Source organism: Balaenoptera acutorostrata, chromosome 6, assembly GCF_949987535.1.
Source record: "Balaenoptera acutorostrata chromosome 6, mBalAcu1.1, whole genome shotgun sequence".
In the NCBI taxonomy this organism is placed as follows: Eukaryota; Metazoa; Chordata; class Mammalia; order Artiodactyla; family Balaenopteridae; genus Balaenoptera; species Balaenoptera acutorostrata.
The window spans coordinates 119,944,879-119,969,616 of record NC_080069.1 but is presented as its reverse complement, the minus strand read 5'-3'; the positions used below and the strand labels follow the sequence as shown (position 1 = coordinate 119,969,616).

Sequence of the window (24,738 nt, the reverse complement as noted above, 5' to 3'; positions counted from 1 at the left end):
GCCTAGTGGGGCCGAGATGGAGGGAGACTGAGGCAAAGAAACGCCGAGATGGAAGGATCCAGATAAAAAGCAGTCTGAGACGTGGAGACACAAGGACACAGAGAAATGAAGGAAGCGGAGGGAGGGATTCCAAAGGAGCCCGAGGCTTGGGGAGACTTCTTTGAGAGTTAGAGAGACGGAGGAGAGGCAGGAATGGGGAGGAATGGGGGTGCCTCAGACACAGAGATTGGGGGAGGGGGTGGGAGTGGGGGAGGGGTCGACGAAAGCAGGCAGGAAAGATGAAGAGGGGGGATCAGGTCGGGTAGGTGGGAGACGGGCGGGCCCCTTCCCTGCCCGTCTTCCTCCAGGCCCTCTTGCCTGGCCCCTCACCCTCACCAGCTCTCTGCCCCTCCTGTGAGTCTAGGGGCAGCCAGAAGGAACCATGCCTGACTCACTCATGCCCCCTCCTTTCTCCAGAGGCCCTTCCCACCCCACCCTCAGCCTGCTGGCCTTCCTCCTCCACCTCCGGGCCCTCGCATCCGCTCACCGTCCACCGGGGCTGTCCCCAGAGCAGAGAGGCTTGGCACAGGGAGTTGGGCCCTAAAGGTGCAGCTCCCTGCCACCACCACTGCCACCCACACCATCTCCGGCCTCATGGGGAATCCTGGAGGCCCTGGTCATTCCTTTGTTCCAGAAATATTTATTGAGTGCCTATGTGTGCCAGGCTCTGGGCAAGGCCCTGGGGGGAGCAGGTGACCAGGGCAGACCCAGTCCTTGCTTTCTCTGACCAGCTTCCAGGGGTGGGTCACACTCTGGTGGGGCCAGAGGTGGTGGCAGCCTCTCCCAGGCCAACCTGGTGGCTCTGGCACCTCCCTGGCTCTGACGCCTCTGTCCAAGTGACTTCGGCCTCATCTGTAAGGTGGGAACAATCACCCTGCCTGTCTCATGCAGCCTGATGTGCCCGGTGAGTGAGCTGACACTGAAGAGATGCCTGTGGCTGTCATCTCCATTCTTGTCCCCTCTCCAAAGACCACTTGGCCTCACATGTATGGGTCCTCTGGCCCCATCAGGAGATGCCCCAAGCGCCAGAGACCTGAGGATGCGAGTCCAATCCTGACTCCAGCAGGCACTGTCCAGGAGCCAAGGCACTCACTTTCCCTCTCTGAGCCTCAGTTTCTTTATCTGCAAAATGGGGATAAGAATAGAAACTCCATTGGGAGAGCTGTCATGAGACATAAAAGACATCATGCGTGGAAAGCTCATAGGATAGAGAATGTACTTGATATATCGAAAACATTAGCAACTTTATTACATTTAAAAGTAGCGGGCTTCCCTGGTGGCGCAGTGGTTAAGAATCCGCCTGCCAGTGCAGGGGACACGGGTTCAAGCCCTGGTCCGGGAAGATCCCACATGCCGCGGAGCAACTAAGCCCGTGCACCGCAACTACTGAGCCTCCTCTCTAAAGCCTGTGAGCCACAGCTACTGAAGCCCATGCGCCTAGAGCCCGTGCTCTGCAATAAGAGACGCCACCGCAATGAGAAGCCCACACACCGCGACGAAGAGTAGCCCCTGCTCACCGCAACTAAAGAAAGCCCGCGCGCAGCAAAGAAGACACAGGGCAGCCAAAAACAAATAAATAAATTAATTAATTAAAAAAAACCAAGTAACACATGTCCATGCTTGAAATTTTGGGAAATATAAAAGTATGAAAGTGGGTACCAAATATCACCTACAAAGGGACATTGGAAACCATATGCTAAGGAAGTTGATCAGTATGCCAAGGAGTCTGTGTTCCAGTCCATGTGTTACAAAAAGTAGTTGGAATGAAAACAACCACCACCACCACAACAATAATATAATTAACATTTGCTGGGCACTCACTAAGTATCAGTACTTTTAAGTACTTCACATGGATTTTTCTCAATCCGTCACACTGAGGTAGCTGCTATAATTATCTCCATCTATCAGAAGGGCAAACAGTCACAGAGAAGTTTTAGGTGTCTTAGGAACACTTCTGGCCCCATCAACAGTGGACCTGACCTCAATGGTTGCTGTAGGAAGGGCGTTATTTTCTCACAAAACAGATTGCAGAGGTAAGTAGGCATAAGTTTGCTTAGCATGTCAAGGATGAGAGGCCCGAGGTTCCCTCTGTTCTCATGGTCACAAGGTGGCTGCTGCAGCCCTGCCATCACAGGTGAAGGTGAAGGGGGCATTGTCACTGACATGCCCATGGCCACACACAGTGAGCAAAGAGCAGAGCTGAGACTCAAACTCAGGCAACCTGACTCCAGGGCTGGGCCTTCACCACTGTCCCGTACAGCCTCCTGGCTGGGGCTGCTAAGTCACAGTTGTGACTTAGGTGGACCCGTGCACTGTCTGCCAATGCCAAGAGGCTGTTCCCGTGGTCAGGGAAGCACCTTTCATTTGCTGCGGAGGAACTAGGCATGAAGTGTACAGAGATGAACAGGCATGCTTCCAGGCATGATGGTGTGAACAAGCTTGAAGGACGATGAGGCCTCTGGACTTGCTTACCTTCTCTGGGCGGCATGAAGGAGCTTCTGTGTCCCAGCGAAGTGACATCTGGGGACCTCCAGCCCCTATCAAGCTGGCACAGCCAACAAGTTAGGGGAGCCCAGATCCTCTGAACCCTGGGGCCCGGTTAGGATGTGGGAAGAGAGGCCGAGGCCCAGCCACAGATGCTCCCACCTGAGTAGACATCAGCCAGTGGGACGGGTGTCCTCAGGCCTGAGAGGCTGAGCCAGAGGGACCCACTGCTGGGGACCAGGCCCGCCCAAGGCTTTTCTTTTCCTCCCATTCGTCCCAGCCAGGGCATCAGACTCCCTTGGCCTCCCTGCCTCCAGTCTGTATCCTGTCCACAGAGAGATGCCTCTCCCGTAGTACCTGATCACCGCTGCTGTCTTAGTTCCAAAACCTTCGACAGCACTGAGGATAAAGTGGTGCTGGCTCCCGCTGTCTGAGAGCTCCTTTTGCTCCTCTGCTGCACTGGATCAGGCACACACACACGGGACTATGAACAGCTCATATAGCAACTCTGCAAGATAGGTCCCAACATTCACCCCATTTTGCAGCAGAGGAAATGGAGGCTACGCAAGAGTAATGGATGCCCTCCAAGCCTGGGCCCTTCCTTCTATGCCTTCCCTGCTCTCTACAGCCAGAGAAGAAAGACCTCAGGGTTGTATCATCATATCCGTGTGCCCCATGCAAGCCAGACAAGAAAGCCCTCCACGTGCCCCCATGCAAGACTCTAGAGGCGTCAGGAAATGAATGTTAAACTGGGCTGGATGGAGATTTTTTTTTTGATTAATTTATTTTATTTTTGGCTGCGTTGGGTCTTCGTTGCTGTGGGCGGGCTTTCCCTAGTTGCTGCGAGCAGGGACTACTCTTTGTTGCGGTGCGCGGGCTTCTCATTGTGGTGGCTTCTCTTGCTGCGGAGCACGGGCTCAAGGCGTGCAGGCTTCAGTAGTTGTGGCACGAGGGCTCAGTAGTTGTGGCTCGCTGGCTTAGTTGCTCAGCAGCATGTGGGATCTTCCCAGACGAGGGATCGAACCGATGTCCCCTGCATTGGCAGGTGGATTCTTAACCACTGTGCCACCAGGGAAGGCCGAGATGTTTTAATGTTAGACTCATTTACATCCTCCCACCTCTTCCCTCCTCTTTGTCCAATGGCAGACTTTGGGCAATCAGGGAGGACAAACTCACCTGAAGACCAGTTAAATAAGGTATAGTTACAATGAAAGGGAAATGAGCTGCTCCAGGTGTCCAGTAAGTCACAAATTGTATTTATTCTGGAGGCTTCTGGACACCCCAGACTCTCAGAGCATCATGTATTTATTTTAATTATGCAAATATTTAATGCACACTCACAGTGTGCCGGGCTGGACCTGGAGCTTGGAGCATCAAGCAAGGGAGTGTCATGTCCTGCAGCGTCAGTCCAGCCCTGGTAGCTTCCAGTCCCAGAGACTTTAGTTAAAGGTTGTTTAGTTCAGCCAGCATCTATGAAGAACTTGCACTGTGCCAGCCCCGTCCGAGCGTTGAGAGGCTGAAAAGAACCCAGCTGGTCCCCACCCTCAAGATGTTGATGTTGGACTTCCCTGGTGGCGCAGTGGTTAAGAATCCTCCTGCCAATGCGGGGGACACAGGTTCGAGCCCTGGTCCGGGAAGATCCCACATGCTGTGGAGCAACTAAGCCTGTGCGCCACAACTACTGAGCCTGCACTCTAGAGCCCGCGAGCCACAACTACTGAGCCTATGAGCCACAACTACTGAAGCCCGCGCGCCTAGCGTCCGCGCTCCGCAACAAGAGAAGCCACCGCAGTGAGAAGCCCGCGCATCCCAACGAAGAGTAGCCCCAGCTCGCCGCAACTAGAGAAAGCCCGCACAGCAACGAAGACCCAACACAGCCAAAAATAAATAAATTTATTTAAAAAACAAAACAAAACAAAACAACAACAACAACAACAAAGAAAAAAAGATGTTGATGTTTCCTGAGCAAGCCAGGCACATCCTCGTGCCCAGGCTGAGAGACACTAGCTGGAGTTGTAGAATTCTTCTCCATGGGATTTCAAGGAGAAAAGCCTCGCCTCCTTGATCTCCAGCTGCTTGGAATGTCCTCTTCTTCCCTACAGCTCTCGTCAAGGGGGTGCTTGGAGACACCAGCCAACTCTGCCCAGTTCTGTGCCATCTCTAAGTCCCCACCATGAAGTGAGAAGCTGCACTTTCACATCCCTGGACGGGGGAGCGCTTCAGATGCTGGGTGAGCGGTGAAACGCTTTCTTCGGATGAGATCTTAGGAAGGAATCTAATCAGAAAACAGCTATAGGACTTCCAGGTACAACTCCGCCATGTAGAAAACATGGAGGTCATCACCCTCGCCTTTACAGATGGAAAATCAGCAGTTTTTCTTGGACCCGTCAGAGAACTGAGGTTGCAAGGCAAACTTGTCACGCTGCCAGCTGGAGGGAAGGGGGACTCTGGAGGATCACAGCTGAGATCTGTTCACCTGGAGCAGGATCCCTGGTGTCACAAACTGGTAGGAACACTGAATGGCAATTTAGATGAATTGCTGGAAGGCTGAGTATGGACTGGCACAGGGTGAGAAACTCCTGGGGTGCCCAATCCTGGGGGAGAAGGCTCGCACTTTCATGGGTTTTACCACCAGGAACCCCACCAGGTTCTCCAGGAGAAGATCTGAGAAGACCTCCTAGTGTCCTTGGTAGGGGGACAGGAGAGAAATCCTGGTGAAGTTCACCCAGAGCCTCATCCCACGTGGGGAAAGGGAATTCCTCTCCCTCCAGCCCCCTCCAGACTTCCTGTCTCACCTAAGGGAGAAACAAACAAACAAACAGGGAACAGGAATTTGCTTGGAATTACTGCAGCCAGAGAAGGGAGGGGGAGGCAGAGGGAAAAGCTCTACCACTGGAGAAGCAGCCCTGAGATACAGGTGCACTTAAAAGACTGACATTTAATTGGAAGGTGATAGGATACTCCCCATCTCCTGCCCCCCACCACGGCCCCAGCAGGGCCCCAGCATACTAATGGTGCGTTACAGCTGAAAGAGCTGCAGGTCTTAGACTCTATCTGAGGAGGAGCACGTAGGGAAGCCCAAAGTCAAGGGAGGAGACAAAAAAATGACACTCGAGAATTTGAAGCTTCAGACACCTACAGCTACAGACTCCTAGGGATATTAACATACATCTAAAAGCCTATTAACCTCATTTCCTATCATCTCATACAACGTGTGCAGCTTCCAACAAAAAATTACAAGGCATTCCAAAAGGCAAGGAAAAATACCATCCGAAGAGACAAAGCAATGATCAGAACCAGACTCAGATAGGACACCAAGCCTGGAATTATCAAAAGGGAATTTAAAATAACTATAATTAATATGTTAAGCGCTTTAATAGAAAAAGTGGGCACCATGCAAGAACAGATGGGTAACATAGGCAGAGAGATGGAAACTCTAAGAAAGAATCGAATGGAAATGCTAGAGATTGAAAACACTGTTACAGAAATGAGGGATCCTTTTGATGGGCTCATCAGTGGACTGGACATGGCCGAGGAAAGAATCACTGAGCTTGAAAAGACGTCAGTAGAAACTTGTCAAACTGAAGTGCAAAGAGAAAAAAGAATGAAAGAAACAACAGGATAGGTAACCAAGAACTGTGGGACAATCTCAAAAGGTATAACGTTTGTGAAGTTGGGATACCAGGAGGAGGAGAAGAAAGAGAGATGGAGCAGAATATTTGAAGTAATGATGGCTGAGAATTTTCAAAAATTAGTGAGAGGCTCCTTATTTATCCCTCCTAATTTAGGAGTTTGGGATAAACAGCTACACACTACTGTATATAAAATAGATAAATAACAAGGTCGGGGACTTCCCTGGTGGCGCAGTGGTTAAGAATCTGCCTGCCAATGCAGGGGACACGGGTTTGAGCCCTGGTCCAGGAAGATCCCACATGCCACGGAGCAGCTAAGCCCGTGCGCCACAACTGCTGAGCCTGCGCGTCTGGAGCCTGTGCTCCGCAACAAGAGAGGCCAGGATAGTGAGAGGCCCACGCACCGTGATGAAGAGTGGCCCCCGCTTGCCACAACTAGAGAAAGTCCTCGCACAGAAAAGAAGACCCAACACAGCCATAAATAAATAAATAATTAAATAAATAAGTAAAAATAAATTTAAAAAAAAGAATTCTCCTGTCAATGCAGGGGACACGGGTTCGATCCCTGGTCCGGGAAGATCCCACATGCCGCGGAGCAACTAAGCCCATGTGCCACAACTACTGAGCCTGTACTCTAGAGCCCGCGAGCCACAACTACTGAGCCCGCATGCCACAACTACTGAAGCCCACACGCCTAGAGCCTGTGCTCTGCAACAAGAGAAGCCACCGCAATTAGAAGCCCACGCACCACAACGAAGAGTAGCCCCTGCTCACCGCAACTAGAGAAAGCCCGCGCGAAGCAACGAAGACCCAATCCAGCCAAAAATCAATAAATAAAAATTAAAACAAACAAACAAAAAACAAAATCCCAAAACAAAGCAAAAAAAAGGAACAAAACATTTATAAAAAAATGAAATAAATTTAAGAAAAAACAAAAAAGAAACAAAACAAACAACTACAAAAAAACAAACACAAAAGACGCCACACTTTGGCATAACATATTCAAACTGCAGAAAACCAAAGAAAACAGATACAAGTGGCATTTAAATAGCAAGAGATGGATAAGTTCACATTTACATACTTACTTGCCAGTCAATCCACGACAGCAGTGAGGCTGGTGATAGAATCAAAACAAGGAGTTTGGGGATGAGTTTCAAGTGAGCCACAGCATCCATGTTATTTCTGAATCGGTTGCACAGTGTGGGTGTGACCTCGATTCAGACAAATAAGCAGTTGCTAAGGACAACAGTATTAAAACTGCTTACCTTGTTATTTTAAATAGTCTTTAATAAAACAAATTCAGAAGTTTCAAAGAGAAGGTGTAGGAAGAACTTTTTGTTTCAAAGTTGAGTTGCTAAGTAGCCACTGCCAGGCGTAAACGAACCCCTTTCCTGGCTGGATAGCAAGCTCCGTAAGGGGAGAAGTGGCTTTGCTTTACCCCCCAGGGCCAAGCACAGTGCCTTGAGTTTGGCTGGTGCTTTAGTGATATTAGTTGTGGGTGTTAACTGCACAATGACCACTGGCCATGGTGATATGATCTGCCTCGCTTCTAACTGAGCATGGAACTCAGTAATAAACTGAGTGATGAACTTTTTGGTATGATTTTGCTGGAGCAGATACCTGCAGGCCTGAATTCAAAGACCAGCCCAGAGTGAGAACATTCCTCATCAGGAGTGTGAACGGTGGTGGCATAACCCAAATGGAAATGGGTTAAACTAGGAGCATGAGTGAGCATGTTTCAGGTCTTCAGTGGGTTAAATTATGGTGTAGATTATAGACCGATTGTTCGCATGAATATACATGCAAAAAATCCTAAACAAAAATATTGGCAAATCATTTCGATGATACACAAGAAGGATAGGTAATACATTACAACCAAGTGAAGTTTATTCTAGGAATGCAAGGCTGGTTTAACATTTGAAAATCCATCAATGTGATTCACTATATTAAAATTAAAAAGGAGATTATTCATGTGATGCTGTCTATAGATGCAGAAAAAGCACTTGAAAAATTCCACGCCCATTCATGATAAAACTTTTGGCAAACTAGAAACAGAAGGGAATTTCCTTACCCGATAAAAGGTATATACAACAAATGTACAACATATAATTAATGGTGAGTTATTGAAAGTGTTCCCTTAGAATGCAAACAAGACCAGGATGTCCACTCTCACTGTTTTCATTCAATAATGTACTGGCAGTCTTGGCCTTGCAAAGAAGCAATAAAAAGAAACAAATGGCATAAAGATTGGAATGCAAAAAAATGACACCATCATTATTTATAAATGACATGATTCTGAACACAGAAAAGCCAAATGAATCTACAAGTTATTAGAATTAACAAGGAATTTAAGTATGGTCATTGGAATCAAGGTCAATGTGTAAAAATAAATTATATTTCTATCACCAGCAACAAAGAAATTAAAAAATACCATTTTTGATAACAGCAAAATATCAAAAAACCCAGGAGTCAATGGAAAGAAAGATGTGCAAGACCTCTATACTGAAAACTACTAAAATTATAGAGAGAAATCAAAGAACTAAACAAGAGATAGGGATATACCACATACATGGATAGGAAGACTCAATATTGTTAGGTTGTCAATTCTTCCCATAGATTCAGTGCAATCCCAGTCAAAATCCCAGCAGCTTTAAAGTCATTTTTGTGGGGAGTAGGGGATTGATAAACTGATTCTCAAATTTTTATGGAAACACAAAGGGCTGAGAATAGCCAGGGCAATATTGAAGAACAAGAAAGCTGAAGGACTCACTATAAATGTACAGTAATTAAGATAGCATTGCATTGGGCTTCCCTGGTGGCGCAGTGGTTGAGAATCTGCCTGCCAATGCAGGGGACACGGGTTCGAGCCCTGGTCTGGGAAGATCCCACATGCCGCGGAGCAACTAGGCCCGTGAGCCACAACTACTGAGTCTGCGCGTCTGGAGCCTGTGCTCCGCAACAAGAGAGGCCACGACAGTGAGAGGCCCACGCACCGCGATGAAGAATGGCCCCCAATCGCCGCAACTAGAGAAAGCCCTCGCACAGAAACGAAGACCCAACACAGCCAAAAATAAATAAATAAATAAAGTGTAAAGATAGCATTGCATTGACACAAAGATAGACAAGCAGATTGAACAAATGGAAATTCAGCATATAACATACTTGAGTGCATGGTGTTTAAAAAAATTGTAATAGAAAATGTTTAAAGACATTTAATGCATTTTATTGGAATTGGAATCGAACAACTGGGGAACACTAACACAATTTGGAAACCACTGGTGTGGTCTGGTTCCCGAAGACAAACTGAGATGAAGAGACATGATCTGCTCAAGTCACAGAGCAAGTCAGACATCCAAGCAGGGAACAAAAGCCAGGACTCTGGATGCCCCAGCTGGTCGCTGTCTCCCCTTGACTGAGGAAAAGGCAGGTCTGGGGAAGAACCTTTCAGTAAATACGCTCAGACAGGTGACCTCGTGGCATGACATCAAGCCCCAGGACAAAACTATGATCCCTGTCCTGTCCGCACCCAATCTTGATCGTCATCCTTCTCTTAAACACAGAGCTGCAGCTGCAAGCATCTGACCGCACCCCAGTGAATGGAAGGTACGTGGACTTTGGGGGCTTGGTCTGAATGCAGCAGAGTGGCTGGCAGTGAGTGACAGCTGGGATAGGTGCGGGGCTCAGGCCCCTGCTCAGGGGCCAAGGTACCTGCTTTCCAGCAAAGTCAGGATTAGAGAATCTGATGCAAGAGGGAGAGACCAAAAGATCACATATTCCTTTTTGATGTGCTTGAAAAGGTTTTCCTTATTATTATTTTTAATTTTTTTGGCCGCGCCATGCAGCTTGCGGGATCTTAGTTCCCTGACCAGGGATTGAACCCAGGCCTGGCAGTGGCACCGCTGAGTCATAACCACTGGACCGCCAGGGAATTCCCGTAGAGGGTTTCCTTAAACAGCGTCTTGTGGGCCAATACTGAGCAGCCTCGAATCACCCAACAACCGGCCCAAGCCGTCACCCACACATCTGTGTGTTGGGGTCTGGGGGTTGGTCCTGGCTCCTCATCTGCCCCTCGGGGGCAGCTCCTTCCTAATGGCCTAGCTGCCCGGACTTCAGGGGACCAGTGAGCTGGACCTGGGATCATATGTCCTGGGGAGACCAAGAGAGCCCAGGAGAAGCTTAGAGGGTTCGTGCTGAGGCTGACATTTGTTTCAGATCACACAGTCTGTCCTGGTGCTCAGAGGGGAACAGAAGAAGCCACCAAAGCAGTCAGAAGCCCTGGACTCAGTTACTACTACGAGCTGCCACTGTCTGAGAGCTTATGATAAGCCAGATGTCAAGGGCTTCACATACGTGTCATTGAATCCCACCTCAGCCCCGGGATCGGGGAGGTAGTTATTATTCCCACTGCAGATAAGGAAACTGTTGAGTAGCGGAGCTTGAGTTTGTACCTTTGAATCTTCCAGTCTGTGCCCACGGTGGGCTGAACCCGTTAGGTCCCTCTAGAACCAACTTAGGTGTCCCTCGCATACGTGTCCGTTTCTGTCCTCGGAGTGGCCAAGTGGGCCAGTTTTGCAGTCTGACTGAGGTCTGAGCCCTGCTCTGTCGCCTCCATAGCCAGGACTCTGGCAAGAACCTGTTCAAACCTGTTTCCTCATCTCCCAGGTGGGCCCCCAGGGCCATGAGGCTCTTATGGGAAAGTAAGGTATTGGCCGTTCTTGTTAGTTGCAGCGTGATGCTCTATAAAGTTGCAGAGAAACTGGACCAGCGAATACTGAACCCTTGCTCCTCAGGGAAATACAGGTTCACCGCGTTTTCAACCAGCACATAACTTTGCTTTATGTGTGTTTCTGTTTAAAGCCATCTTATTTAATATATATTGTTGATTCGTTAACGTTGAACTCACAGCCAGCAGCCCTATAACTCATGCTTGAGCAAAGCTTACCTAACACCTGTATCTTCTCTGTAAAGGACATCATTAGACAGCACTACGCTTAGGGGTCATTTTAAACGCAAAATAACCAAGGGAAAGCACAAAACTGCAAAATAACATGGCACTAAAGAGACTGCCGGGAGGACCCTCGCTTGGAACAGGAGCTGGAACAGGAAGGCAGACTGTTTGCCTGGTTCATCTCAGCTGGGAACACGGGCAGCGGGCAACTCAATTTTTTTTTTTTCTGGGAATGACCACAAAAGTGTGGTGAGTGCCGATTTTAAGGTTATAAATAAATTTTAGTAGGTGAATTTGCAAATACGGAATCAGAGATGATGATTGACTGCAATGCAGTGACAGGGCCTGACCCGTGCTTGGCACACAGCACTAACTTTTAGGGCTGTTTCCTCATCCTATCAACTGTCTCACTTGGTGGCGTTGGCCGTGTCCCCCTGCTTGACCATGAGCCCCCTGTGGGCAATCGTGATGCTCTCTGTTGAAGCCCTGGGTGAAGGGCAGCAGAGAACTTGGCCCAGAACCCCACGTACTTGTGTGGATAAGGGCAATTGACTTAGCTTTGGACTCTGAGCCCTCGTCTGTGAAACGGGAAGAACAGACCTGCCTACCACCCTAGGTGTGGAGACCCCCAGCAAAGGAGATGCCTGGAAAGGGCCAGAACTTTCTTGGTAGATGCTACTAAAAGGCACTCAAGACAAAGGCCAGCGAAGATTCCCATTGTTTCAGGGCTGTCTTCACTTGCCCTTCTACCCACCCAAGATGCGGACCCAGGACCAGCACGCCCCGCGGGATTGAGCGTCAATCCACTTTCTGGCCGTTAATCTCGAAGAGTCTATCAGGGCCATTTGCATTAGACCATCTTAAAAACCCCAGCTGGGCCCCAGGGGGCCAGAAGTGGGCTCGGGAAACAGTGCTGCCGTAGCCAGCTAGAGGCTGAGGCCCCGTGGCATCCAAACTCCCTCTTGGACCAAGCCCTGCAACACGCCATCTGTACCCCAGCCAACCTGACTGCGGGGGCTGCAGGAGGACATCGTGGGTGGTCACCACTTGAGAGGGACACTGGGAAGCCTGCACCTCCTACCTGAGACGAGGGTTAGTGATGGAGGCACCTGGCTGGCGGACTCCCCGCCCTCAGCCCAAACTCTTGGGTGGGTTGGGAACAGCCCAGCTGGGTCCTTGGATCCTGAGCTTGGGCGGCTGGCAGAGCCCAAGCACGCAAGTGTGATGGAGTATGGGAGGTGGGGCGAGAGTTCTGCAGACAGACTGGGCACCCGCCCTCCTCCCCTGCCTCCCCCAACACACAGACTGTCCCTTCTGTGATGACCATGCAGCTTTCTTAATGGAACACAATCGCTGAACTTGGTACATTTCAAGCACTTTAGCCTTCCAGGACACCAGACTGCTGATGAAAACCATCTTCCGTGGGCGCCATGTTAATGAGAGGCCAAATTTCATATGCTTGCAAACTTTCCCCCTGCCTCCTGCTGGACTGCACCCCGCCTCTCCTCCCCCGTGCCTCAATAAAAGGCTGCATCAGAGAGGGGGAGAGAGAGAGAGAGAGACAGAGAGAGAGATTTCCATAATTTATAGTATGGGCATTTCACTGGGGACAAGCGCTCATCTGTACTTACCGGTACATTCAAGAAAATGCATCCTCCCGCAAGCCTGCGCCATTTATGGCTCTTGGCACAAACCGCAATGCTCAGTCTTCAATTAAGGGACACCTTAGGGTTCATTATCACACAATCGCTCCCTGTGAACCATGCCAAATGCTGTTTTGGCACAGAGCTTGGAAGATGAATTAGAAGGAAGCCTTCTCTGTAATGCCCTCTCCCTAATTCCCTTTCCCATCATCAGCGTTTATGCCCTCCTCTGGCTCGACCCCTCCTTCCTTCCAAGTGGCTTTTACTATTCAATCTCTCAACGTCAAACTCGATTCTCTAGAGGTGTAGTTAAAGATACCACATCTCCTTTTTGTCTTCCGGCTCTCAACAGGCCTCAGAATGGCTGCAGATGGGCTGCTCTCCACACCCCTTTTTGGCCTAAAGGAGCCACAGATGCTTTTTTTCCCCTCCTCTTAGAGCCTGGGGTAGAGAAAAGAAAAGGGACCAGAACTGGGAACACACACACACGAGAACGAGCCATAAGGAGGGGTCTGACAGGACCCTCCTAGCAGCACTGTGTCTGAATGAAGAGACGCCTCCGTGCAGAGCGGCAGAGGCAGGGCACGTTCACAGTTGAGGGGAGAGCTGTGCTCCAAGCCGGGTGCTTCCATCAACGGGCAGGGAAGCAGGAAAAAAAGGAGTCGAAGGCCGATCCCCTGTGCTCCTCAGTAACCCTGCAGTCCAGGGCCCACAGTCCCCGTGTGTCCTGAAACCACAGGACCCTCCACGGTGGTTTCAACCTATGGGTAAGGACACCCCCTTTCTGTTTCCTGAATGAAAACAGTGAAACAAAATGAGCACAGTCGCCGGCACTTTCCAGCTCTCTCAGCAGCTCAGGGTCCCACAGCCGGTCCAGGGCTGAGAGTAAACAGCACCCACACAGGGAGGGAGCAGGCCGCGGGCCAGACTGACCGCTTCGGTCCCCACTTCTCAGGCGCACGCGTGGGGAGGTGCGTGGAAGGGAGAGGGCGAGCCGCGCTGAGCCCCTTCAGTGAATCTTCCAGCTCCACTTGGGATGGCAGCACCTCTGCGCAAGGAACCTGGCGGTTGACTTCTTGGTGTCACACCCACATCAAGAGATGAGCAGATGTGACAGGTAAGAGGGGCTGAGGTAACCAAGGCTCTCAAGTCAAACTGTTAGATTATACGAAGCCATGAAGATAAAATTAGCTTAATGAAGTAGCTACAAACGTAGGCTGTGCACCAGCTAGGTCGGGCCGACGTAGCGCAAGACGATCGGCCGAGAGCGGCCAGAATCCTCGCCTTTATCTCAGGGGGCAGCGGGCAGGGGCAGCGGGAGGAACAAGCAAACGGAGAGCAAACAGACTAAAAATACTTTGCCCACAAGATGTCTTGTGGAAATTTTATTATGTAGAGTGTAAAATGAATTGTCAGTCCAATAAAAACAACACTTTTTTTAAAAAACAACATGCATAACATTTTCCAATTGCCTTTTTTAATAGTTAGACATTTCAAGCATTATAAGGAAAATAAGGAGAAAAACCCCAGACACTGTAACTTCAGTATATCTCAAACGGAATGTCCCCCAGGTCAATTGAAAAACGCAAGAAAAAATAGCTTCAATTCCGTTTTTCTTTCCTTTAAAAATACATGTTATCTGTACAAGATACACTACAGTAAACACTGGAAATCATATTATCCCTTTTATTAAATCAAAATTATTTAATTCATATTGTGGTTAATGCTAGATTTATTTATTCATCTAGTTAATTTGACAAATATTAAGAAAATATTTAAAAGAAAAAAGCAAAAAACACCTTGGAATTAAAAAATAGTTACTACATTTTTATGCGGTTTAATGTTCCACAGTGTTTGTTAAAAGTTATATTGAATTTATTTTTAATATTAAAAATAACAGTATTTATATTTCTGAGAGAATAGAGAAAGGTTTTTTTGTTTTGTTTTTAAAACAAGCTTGGAGGTCTTAGATACACAATTGCAATCGGTAGGTAATGGAGACATGAAAAAACGTCTGCTAAACACACAAACACATTTTTATATTATTACCCCTTTAGAACTCTAAGAAATTATACAAACCCTATAAAATGCCCCCTCCCGATCCCTGTTGGACAGCAATACAATTATCTGTCTCAATTCAGAATTCACATAATTAATTACAATACATAATAGTTCAGTTTTTAAAAAAATGCAATAAAACCAGACAGCCAAGATACAAGAAATTAGAAGTAAAACATTTAATGAATTTACACATTTAAGAATATTTAAATACTGTTTAAAATTTTTTTAAAGAATTTGTTACAAGCCACCTAAGACTTCCAAGCCACTTTCTGTTGCAACAGAAAAAACTGTAAATAAAAAGACATGCAAACAAAACAAAACAAAAACACACCATGTTGAAATGTCACTGCTCTGCGGCACATTCTGGTGCCCGAATTTGCAGGTATTGCTCCAAAAAGAATCCCAGAGCTTACACATTTGAAGTAACAAACAAAAATAACAAAACAAAAATTATCAGCAATTTTTAGTAACTAATTTTCCCGATTTTTAGAAAAATTCTGTTAATCTAAATATAGTGTTTCACAGAACAAAACAAAGGTTCTTCATCAAAAGGTTTGCAAATCTAAAAACCTCTGTTACAAATAGGTTTTGCTCACAATGGTTTGGGGGGGGGGGAAGGGAGCTGCAGGCCACTGTCCTACTGTTCCTGCGGAAGGAAGGGGGAGAGCAGTTAGTCTGACGGCGAGTTCTCAAGGGCTGGCCTGGGGTCGGGGGCTCTGTCTGCAGGGAGGTGACAGGAGCTGACACACACGCACGCACGCCCGTGGGCACACGCCATCCTTCCGGGCCTCGTCATAGGATCTGGCCCAGACAAAACCTCTCTTGTACAGGAGGCCCCGGGGCACCTCCTTCCACAGGGGGTGCTGGGCGGGGAGCGGGGAGTGAGCGGGTGATGCTTCTTCTCAGTCACCTACCACCCTGACACCTGTTCCCACCAGGCCCAGGCGCAGAGGGCCATTCTGGCAGTGAGATGGACGACTGGCCTTGGGTCCAGGGCCTGTGGTAACTGACACACTGTCCACAGGGACCTGACTGGCATTGGGTCGTCTGAAAACTGCACCTGAAATGTGACCTGCGGGAGTAGTTGGTCCTCTTCCCTGCATTTAGAAGAAAACCATTCTGGGCCTCTGACTAGACAGAGCCCTCCAGGTTTCCAGGCAGGGCCCAGCCTCCAGAGGCTGTGGACTAGCCCTGCTCCTGCGGCCCCTCACTGCTGACTGGGGACAAGCGTGACAGCCTGGCCACACCACGCTTTTCAAGAACAGGCCTGGGGAGTGACCCCAGGGCCAGTCCTGCTCCCTAGTCACATGCCACGCTGCCCCAGGGTCAGCTAAGTTTGCCACGCGCCTCTACAGCTGGGGGACCTGGGCTCCAGAGGAAGAAACTGAGTGCCACTCAGCACTGCGCTCTGGGTCTGGATTTGAGGGAAGACCAGGCTCGTCCTGGTAGGGGCTGCCCAAACAATTCCTCCACTTGGCTCAAACTTGTCCTGTCTGGGGCGAGGAGGGGGCCAGGGAGGCCGCCACAGGGCACTCTGCAGACGGCGGCCATGCTGAGCAGTGCCGGGGCCCAAGCGGTTCCTCCACAGCCCAGGGGCCCCGTGCCCTGGCCCCGGGGTCAGGCACACACAGAAGGCTTGGCGGGGTGGGGTGGGGTGGGTCAGGGTTGGTCTGGGAAGTCTTGGCAGTGCTGGCGATCGGCTACAGACCTGGCTGTGGGCCTGAGCTTGCCCTAATGTTTGCCCGTAGAATGCGACCTGCTGTCTGTAATACTCCGCCCAGGCCATTGTGTAGTCCGGCGGGGAGCTGGCCTGAGGAGCGGCGCTGGCAGCGTGACCTGATCGACAAAGCAAAGCACGGGTTACTGGGAGCAGGGACGCACTTGTGGGAGGCAAGGACACCGTGAGCCTGGAGGGATCCCTTCCCAAAGCCTCGGGGGCATCCGCAACAAGTGCCCGAGGCTCAGCTCTCCCTCCAGACCCCTCAGCGAGTTGCGCCAGGACTGGTCTGCCCGAGCCGGGCTGCAGAAAGCACGGTTATCAGTCTCTCCTCGCCCGGTCCCCGCTCCACTCCTCCAAGACCTTCCTGTCTGTCTTCTCTCTCCAGAATCACATTCTCTGCATCTGTCTGCCTGTCCTGCCAGCTCCCAGTCAGTGCCCCAGGCCAGAGGGGGACGGGGAGGAGGGACGGCGAGAAAGCGGGTGCCCCGGCACGGGGGTGTGTGCACCTGCGCAGGCCATCCCGGCCCATGCGTGTCGGGGAATCTGGATGGGGGGCTCTGGGAAGACTTTCACCAGGTGCTCCAGGTGACGGTGACCTCCCTGACCCCCACCCTGGCCCCCAGAAGGGTACTGACCTGGTAATGATCCCAAACACAAGGTGAACATTTCTTTGACGGCCTATGACCTGAGCTCTTCCAACTAGCAAGTAACACCCTTCAGACTCAAGATACGTGAGACACCTCCTTCCAACAATACCCAAACATTCCGGTTCAGCAGTTTTGGGATTCACACCAGACTTTAGTACTAATTTTAAATGATTCACTTAGGGTTTTTTTGTTTTTGGTTGTTATTAGGTTTCCTCCTCCTCTTTTTAAAAAGACTGGTTTAGTTAAGAAAACTGGCACAGTTAAGAGCTCACTTTGGAAGAAAAACAACTCAGCACCCGTTCCGACCCTGGACTCCCTGCTGAGTGTCACCGTCCCCTTCCTCTTCACCTGTCCTGAAACGGCCAGAAAGAGCCGGGCAGCGGCAAGACCGCAAGGCAGTCAGGAAACGGCTCCCGGCTGGTCTGAGTCCTAACCAAGCGGTTCTCAAGCGGACGGCCAAGGCCGGGACTGTCCCTGAGGGCAGGCGCCATGCCCTTCCGGGCCCTCTGGAGTCCAGAAGAGAAGCGCGAGGAAGGGTGGAGGACGGCAAAGGACGACCGCGCATCTCCCCTGACAGGCACACGCGGGGAGAGGGCGGCAAAGGTAGACGCGGAGATCCGACTCACACAGGGAAAGTGGGAAAGAAAAAAAGGGGTCAGGGGACCACGGACTCTGAAGTCTACAGTCTTGGGGGCTCTGTGGCTGGGGAGCTGCTTGTTAAGAAGGCCAACGCACTCACTCTGTTTTTTGTAATAGTCTTCCCAGGCCTTGCTGTAGTCGGGCTGGCTGCTCTGCGGCTGGCTCTGCTGGCCTGGGCGAAGAACACAAAAGCAGTCAGGCCTTTGGGCTCCCGGGGCCTCGGCCCCCAGCCCGCAGGCTGCAGGCCCTGCTCTCTGCACTCACTCCCTTGCCCCTGTGGCCCGGGGTCGGGGGGGGCGGTGAGGAGCCAGGCCGACCCCCAAGAGGGCCTCCACTCAGGCCGGCGAGGCTGGGGCTGGCAGACAGCTGCCCCGCAAGGGCGACCAGCGGGCAGGGCCTCAACTCCCTTCAGTCGGGGACTCTGGGCTGCCACGAGCAGAGCCCCCGGGGCCAGAGTGCTGTCTGCGGCTCCCTGGATTGGCCTGCAAACCGACAAAGAATCCAAATGGCGCTGACCACTCCCTTTCCCTGGCCCTTGTGTTCAAGGACTGATGGCTTTGCCTTTGCACGAGGAGAACTACAGGGGACACACAGGGAAAGTGTCCAGAGACTGCGCTAAAGATGACGACAGAAGACGGGGTACACACCTGACCCCCAGCCTCGCGCCTGTCTGGGGTGAGGGCGAGGACGTGTTGGGGGTCGTCCCCGCCCTCCTCTCCACATCACTGGGGGCAGAAAGGCTGGGCTGGGGGGAGCAGAGCAGCAGCCTGCCCAGGGGCACGGGGGGCGGGTAGCGTTTATAAGACTTGACCACAGCGGGAAGTCGGGACCCTCCTTCTGCCGAGGGCCGCCCCCCCCACCCCACCCCACCACGTCCTTTCTTCAGTTAGAAACACAGCCTGCAGCAGGCAGGGAGGACGTGCTCAAAAACACATCTCACGGCACAATGCTTTCCCCAAGAGTTAATTTCCTCAAGGCTGAGGAGGGGCGCAGGCACGAGGACAGTTGGTGTGTGTGTGGCGGGGGGACCCCTCCTCCCCACACTGCGGCAGGACGGGACTCGGACCTGGACACTGGCACCAGGAGAAGGCAAGGCCTGGGCAACGCGGCAGCAGGAACTGCCCCCTCAGACACGGAGGCTGTGGGCAAGTGGGATTTTTCTTCTGAACAAGCTTTCACTGACCAAAACCAATTCTCAATTCCCCTGAATGAACCCAGCGACACCACAGGTGAAGGCTGGCGCACTGGCTGCGTTTTCTCCCGCTCAGCCCACGTGCCTCTGCCAACTCCTCGCCCGCCTGGCCTGAGGCGGCAGCGGAGTGGGCTCTGCGGGAACCGTCCCCCCGCAGGGAGATGGACGTGTCCCCTGCAGCCTCAACGGAAAGCCTCCCCACAGTCCAGGGCTTCTCCCGGATCCTCTGTCCTGGGCGATGGGCACTGGGGAACCAGCTCTGGGTCGCCTCCCGCCCTGGGGGTGCCCTCTGATGGAACAGGAGGAAACAAAACACGCCCGGGCTGCGGGATAAGTGAGCACAGTGAAATGGGGAGGGTAGAATCTGGGTGCTGTGTAGGTGTTCGTGTGAAGTTCTTTAAGATACTCTGCACATTTAAGGTATTCCGTAAGAAAACAAGAAAGGGGAAGGGAGGGAACAAACACAACCATGCAATCTCAGAGCTCACAAGTACTTTCGAAATCAAGTCCAAACCCTTCATTTCAAAGATGACAGAACTGGAGCCCCAGAGAAGCGGGGACATGCCTCAGGCTGCCCAGCACTGCTCCGGACTCGTGGGGTGCTTCTCCAGCTGTGAACCTGACCAGGCGCCCCGGGGCAGGGTCCCACACCCAGCACTCTGCTCAAGGGGAAAGGGGTAGAACCCCGGGCCCAGCCCCTTGCGGGCACAGCTGCAGCGCGGGTCCTGCAGCCTGGCGCGCCGCAGACATGCTGAAGAGTGCTTTCCAAACCCTACCAGGCTGGCCCTTCACACGTCGAAAGAACCTAAGGTAAGGTTTTTGTTCGGAAAGCTGTGCAAGATGGGCTCTACCAGCAGTAAAACTCAAGAATGACTCCTGAAGCTGACATGGGGGCCGGAGAGTGGGAGGGGGTTTAATTCCAACGAGAACCTTCTCTTTTACAATCAGTTTTCATAGAGAGCAAATTCTCTAACCGTGCGCTTTCTGGAAGTTCAGGAGATAGAGAGTCCGTTCCTAAGATGGTGCTGGGAGGAGAGAGGGAGAAGGCCACCCTGAGGCCAGAGGAGGGGAGCAGGCGGGGCACCCATTGGGCGGGGCTGCTGGAAGAGGCGGCGGCGGTGGGAGGGGCCGAGGGGCTCAGGTCAAACCACACCCTCAGGGCCCACAGGCCTTTTGGACCCGTTTCTGGGGGACCAGAGTGACGGAAGGCTGCAGCTCTGAGAAGGACCTCTGAGAAGGACGGACGGAGCAGGTGGGAAAGAAAGGCCTGAGAAGGTGGGCCAGGAGAGAGGCGGGCCCCCTGTCCCCGCCCAGCTGGAGATGCGCCCAGCAGGCCTGTCCCCGGGGGCGTCCCACCTCCTCCCGAGTCACTTACTTGGAACCTGCTGTGTGGGCTGCTGCCACGCCTGGTAGGTGCTGCCCCAGCCCTGGGTCAGAAAGGCCGGAGGACCACTGCGGAGGACAAGAGCCACTCATTCCAGGGCAGGCCACACCCCGCCCCTGACCCCGGTCCGCCCGCCCGACCCCCAGGCAAGCACAATGCTCTCTGCAGGAGAAGCGGGCAGGACAGAGTAAAGGCAGCCCACCCACCTCACAGGGGCGCTGTGAGGGTTTCCGTTCACTTTAGCAGCAATGTTTGGGAAGCACCCTGAGCTCCTTGGAGGAAAGGTGCTGAAAGAAAGTGGAAAACAGTGACAAGGGCTGGGGACCCAACAACGGCTTTTGCAAAAACAAACAAACAAACAAACAAACAAAAACCCCTCCCGCCACCCAGCCCCAGGGCGGTAAGCTCTCCTTGGGGATGCTGGCGGGACCAGAAGACCCTCCGCCCTCTGGGAAGGCTCTCGCCCCAGCACTGGTCAGTGAGCGACAGACAGGCCAGGGGGACCACCAGTGAGAGAGAAGGAGAGGAGTCCTGCCCACACCCAGAACTTCCGGCTTTCGGCTGGCACTCCCTGGAAATCGCTGGAAAAGGAGGACCCCTTGGGGGGAGTGAGTTCTTCCAGTCAAGAAAAGACTCACTTTTGATGCGGCGCGGCAGGTGGCTGGCTGAAGGGGCTCTGTCCGAAGGCTCCGGGCGCTCCGAGACTGGTACCCTGTCAGGGCACAGAGGGAACTCTCACCTCCTGTCGGCTGCACCTGCACCCTCTGCCCAGGCCCGCCCCGAGGCAAACCACAGCTTTCGGGGAGAGAGACAAGTGAAGTAAAGATACCCTACGGCACTCACACTAGCCTTCCTTGCCCACAGTGGGCTTTATTTGCAGAAACAGCTTCTGCCCCTTGAGCGACCGATACCACCACACAGCCAATACTGGCACCACCACAACTGCCCTAGCATGTCACCCTGGGGGTAGGGACCAACCTGCTGACTCTCCCGTCAATTTAGGCTGGCCCACAGCTTTCTGCCATTCTACGTCCCCTTTGAGGTGAGCAGTGGCCAATCTGTCCTCCATCAACACTCCCTTTCTTTATCTGCTTTGAGGTGCCTGAAACTAAAGCCAGAGTCAATGAACGCTGCCTGCAGGGCTGCCGCCAGGGCGATGCCAGTGGGAGTTCAGGGGCAGTGCTGGGGGAAGGCTGCCGCCCCTGGCTGCTCATCTACGCCTGCAGGGCCGATGGCTCGGGGCCTGAGCTGCGCTGGCCTGGGCAAGCTCTGCGCGCCTGCGCCTGGCCCTGGGGTCCCTGCGCCCCGACCTTCCCCCTCAGCAAAGTGGGAGGGGGCTGTTGCCCTCACATCACGTGAGGACCGAGAGCCACAGGAAGTACAAGGTTCTGGGGAGAAACAGGTGCCTTGCACATCCGAATGAAAACCCAGCTACTATTAGGCCAGGTGGGGAAAGGACCTTGTACGTACGCCAACTTTCTCATCTATGAGATGTCTGGCCAGCTCAATCTGCTGAGGAACCCCCCTGATGGTGAATATCCGCAGGTTGGGGTCCGTGTTGGGAGGGGGGTTCCGCTGAAGCTCCACGTGTGCTCCTGACTGCTGGTTTATGCTTTTGATGTTCTCACCCCCTGTGGGCAGGAGGACACAGAAGAATAAGTGGCTACGGTTCTCTCCTCCAGAGGAGGAATGGGTATTTTCTGCACACCAGCGCTCGTCCTAAGAGTAGACAAGTACTTTCCATTTATACTTTAAAACGGCTCTTGTAAAAACTAGAGCTGTCTCATTTGTGAAGCCAGACTTGTGACGCAAAGCTGAGGTGCAATGACACCACGTGGCACCCGCTGGTCCCCGTCTCGGAGTCCTATGCAGGGGTCTGGAGGGGCCCAGAAACCAGCTCTGGGCCTTGGCGCACAGATTTGCACACAATGAGCTCAGCTCTGGAGAAGGCACTTCATCCTTCTCAGCATGAGAATGGGGACCTGATGGCCCCTCCACGGCACAATGGGGGCCTTCAGCCCCGGTGTGGGCCACCGCACTGCTGTCTCCCGCCCTCCACAGGTCAAACAGACGGCCACAGGCCCCAACAATACCCAGAGCCCACTCAGGCCTTTAATATCCCATCCTGTCTCTTCTCAAGTCTCTGCTTCCTCCGTGGGTGGGGGACAGGTCTAGACAGAGCGGCAGCCCGAGAATGGAGGTCACAGAGGCCTGGGTGGAGCGGGGCTAATGAAAATGTAGTTGGACTCTTTGAAAAACCTGTGAGAGTCCCAGTCTCTTAATGAAATTTGCGTAACAAAAGCTCCATCAGTGTAACAATGGTTTGATTCTTCTCTTCAAATTTCACAGAACTTACAGATCAGCTCTGCTCAATTGGGTTGGCGGAGCCAGAATTCAAGGAAAACTTGGAGCACAGAGTTTTGCAGAACTGGAAAAAGACGACGTGTATAAAATCTGGTGCAGGGTACCAGGGAGCCCCAAAGGGTCAAAGCGAAGACTAAAGGCCAGTCTCAGTGTCACCCCTCCCCACCAAGAGTCGAAGCTAAGCTGCAGTGACATTTCTCGTTTCATTGTACACGTCCACAATCCTTCAAACTCCCAACCTGCCCTCCACCCGCCCTGCTGGAAAGCCACGTCTGAACAAAAGCACCGAGGAGTAGGTAAGTAAGGGACACCGAGGGCAGGCCCGGCCCTCTCACCCAGAAAGCGTGACGGGATTCTACGAGGGTCAGGATGCGAAGATGGAGCCTGGGTCCGGCCATTCTTCCTGAAGGCAGCGTGAGCGGCCCTCACACCGTAGTACGGAAACCAGGAGACTGTCGGCATTCAAGAAAGCTTGGTTCAAACGTTAGTCTGGGTAGGATGTTAGCTTGGTTTAGGGTAGTTTTAAATTTAAAAGCGAATTAAAAAAAAGAAAAGCCCAGCAGACTGAAGTGTTGTACGCATGGTTTTCTTAAAGATCTGCTGCAGCTTAAGGGAGGTGTCCCTACGTTTTCTACCTTGAGCAAACACGTGGTCTCGGGGGCAGCACCAGCCAAGGCAAGAAAGTCGCAGAAAGTCTTCAGCAGCTTCACTTTGCTTCCAGGTACGTGCAAGCCCCTCCCAGCCCCACAACTACCGACCTTTACTCAGGTCGTGAAGTTTACCTCCTTTGCATCATGAAAAGTAAGCAGCTTCGCTCCTAGGCAAGAGTGTTCCGCGGGAGCGGCGAAGAGCTAAGAATAGGCGGAGACCTTCCCACTGCACGCCCAGCACTTGAAGGGACCCCCACCCCACCCTCTGCCCAGACCACTCGGTCCCGGAGACAAAAGCACAGAAGGGCGCGCGTGTCTGGAACAGAGAAGCCCACGGGCCCAGACCGGCTCCCCTCCATCCGGCACTTGGACCGGCAGCCCCAGACTCCTGCCCGAGGCCTCAGGCCCGCGCTAATAAGGCGAGGAGGCACCACAAAACTGCATGGGGCCGGAAGGAGTTAATGCAAGTTCATCTTCCTTCAGAACGAGGCCACCAGCCTGGCACACGGTGGCGGTCTGCAGGCCCGCTCAGCGGCCTCTGCTGCGTTCTTCCGCCTGATGGGGGGCAGAAGCGGCCCACCCGCGGCCCCCGGCTGGATGTGAAATCGTAAAGCAATTAATCAAACCTGCTAAAAGGCTTGGCTGACAAGAGCAGGGCTGGCCACACTATCTGTCACTATTGCTGTATTTATCATGGAAATCCAGCAGGGGCCCAGGGAGGTGCAGCGTCTGTCCAAGGGCTGCAGGGCCTGCCTGCGTGTGGCCCCCCTCACCCGCGCCTTTCCCAAGAAACAGGAAGACCTCATACCCAGCCCCTGGGGCGGGGAGTTCCAGAAAGACCCCTGCTCCTGCCTGAACGAAACTTAGCCTGGCTTCCCAAGGCTGCTACTGGAGCACCAGGACACAGCGTCGGCTACCGCTACGTTCTGCCGTCTCTTCCCTCCGGGGATCGATCGCTCAGGATGACTCTGTACAGGACAAACCATGAGCGACTGTCCTGTGAGCACCGAGGTTTCACTGACTAGGAGGAACTGTCGCAGTGAAGACAGCAAGGCTCTGCCAGGTCTGGAGAAGACACTTGCCATGAAAACCTCGTTGACAAAACGGTTCTCAAAAAGCACAGAAAAACCTAGATCTGATTCTCGAACTCCAGGCATCAGCTGGATTTAACCTCACGGCAGCAGGCCAGCTGACGGTCTGGGCAGCCAACAATGTCCATTAAACACCTCCCAGCATGTACGCCCTGCCAGAAAATTAAAACAAACCTACGTCGTTCCTACCACCTCTGAGAGGTTAACCACCCAAGAGACAACACAGATACAGGAGATAAACGTT

The 24,738-nt window shown here is 52.3% G+C and overlaps 1 protein-coding gene across 3 annotated transcripts in view; it reads right to left on the bottom strand.

The window, feature by feature from the left end:
- Positions 1–14,100: 14,100 nt before the first annotated feature.
- FUBP3 (far upstream element binding protein 3) overlaps positions 14,101–24,738 on the bottom strand; it is a 49,141-nt gene continuing 38,503 nt past the window's right edge. The window contains exons 13-19 of one of the 3 annotated variants that reach the window (XM_007194497.3): positions 21,860–22,020; positions 21,028–21,101; positions 20,596–20,676; positions 20,381–20,457; positions 17,914–17,985; positions 16,516–16,643; positions 14,101–15,453 (exon numbers count right to left, since the gene is read on the bottom strand). In XM_007194497.3, the coding sequence (XP_007194559.1) occupies positions 15,445–15,453; positions 16,516–16,643; positions 17,914–17,985; positions 20,381–20,457; positions 20,596–20,676; positions 21,028–21,101; positions 21,860–22,020 (602 nt within the window). In that variant the 3' untranslated portion in view covers positions 14,101–15,444. Of the gene's footprint in view, positions 15,454–16,515; positions 16,644–17,913; positions 17,986–20,380; positions 20,458–20,595; positions 20,677–21,027; positions 21,102–21,859; positions 22,021–22,295; positions 23,206–24,738 lie in introns of those variants that run through there. The other 2 variants (XM_007194498.3, XM_007194499.3) reach the window with 2 other exon arrangements.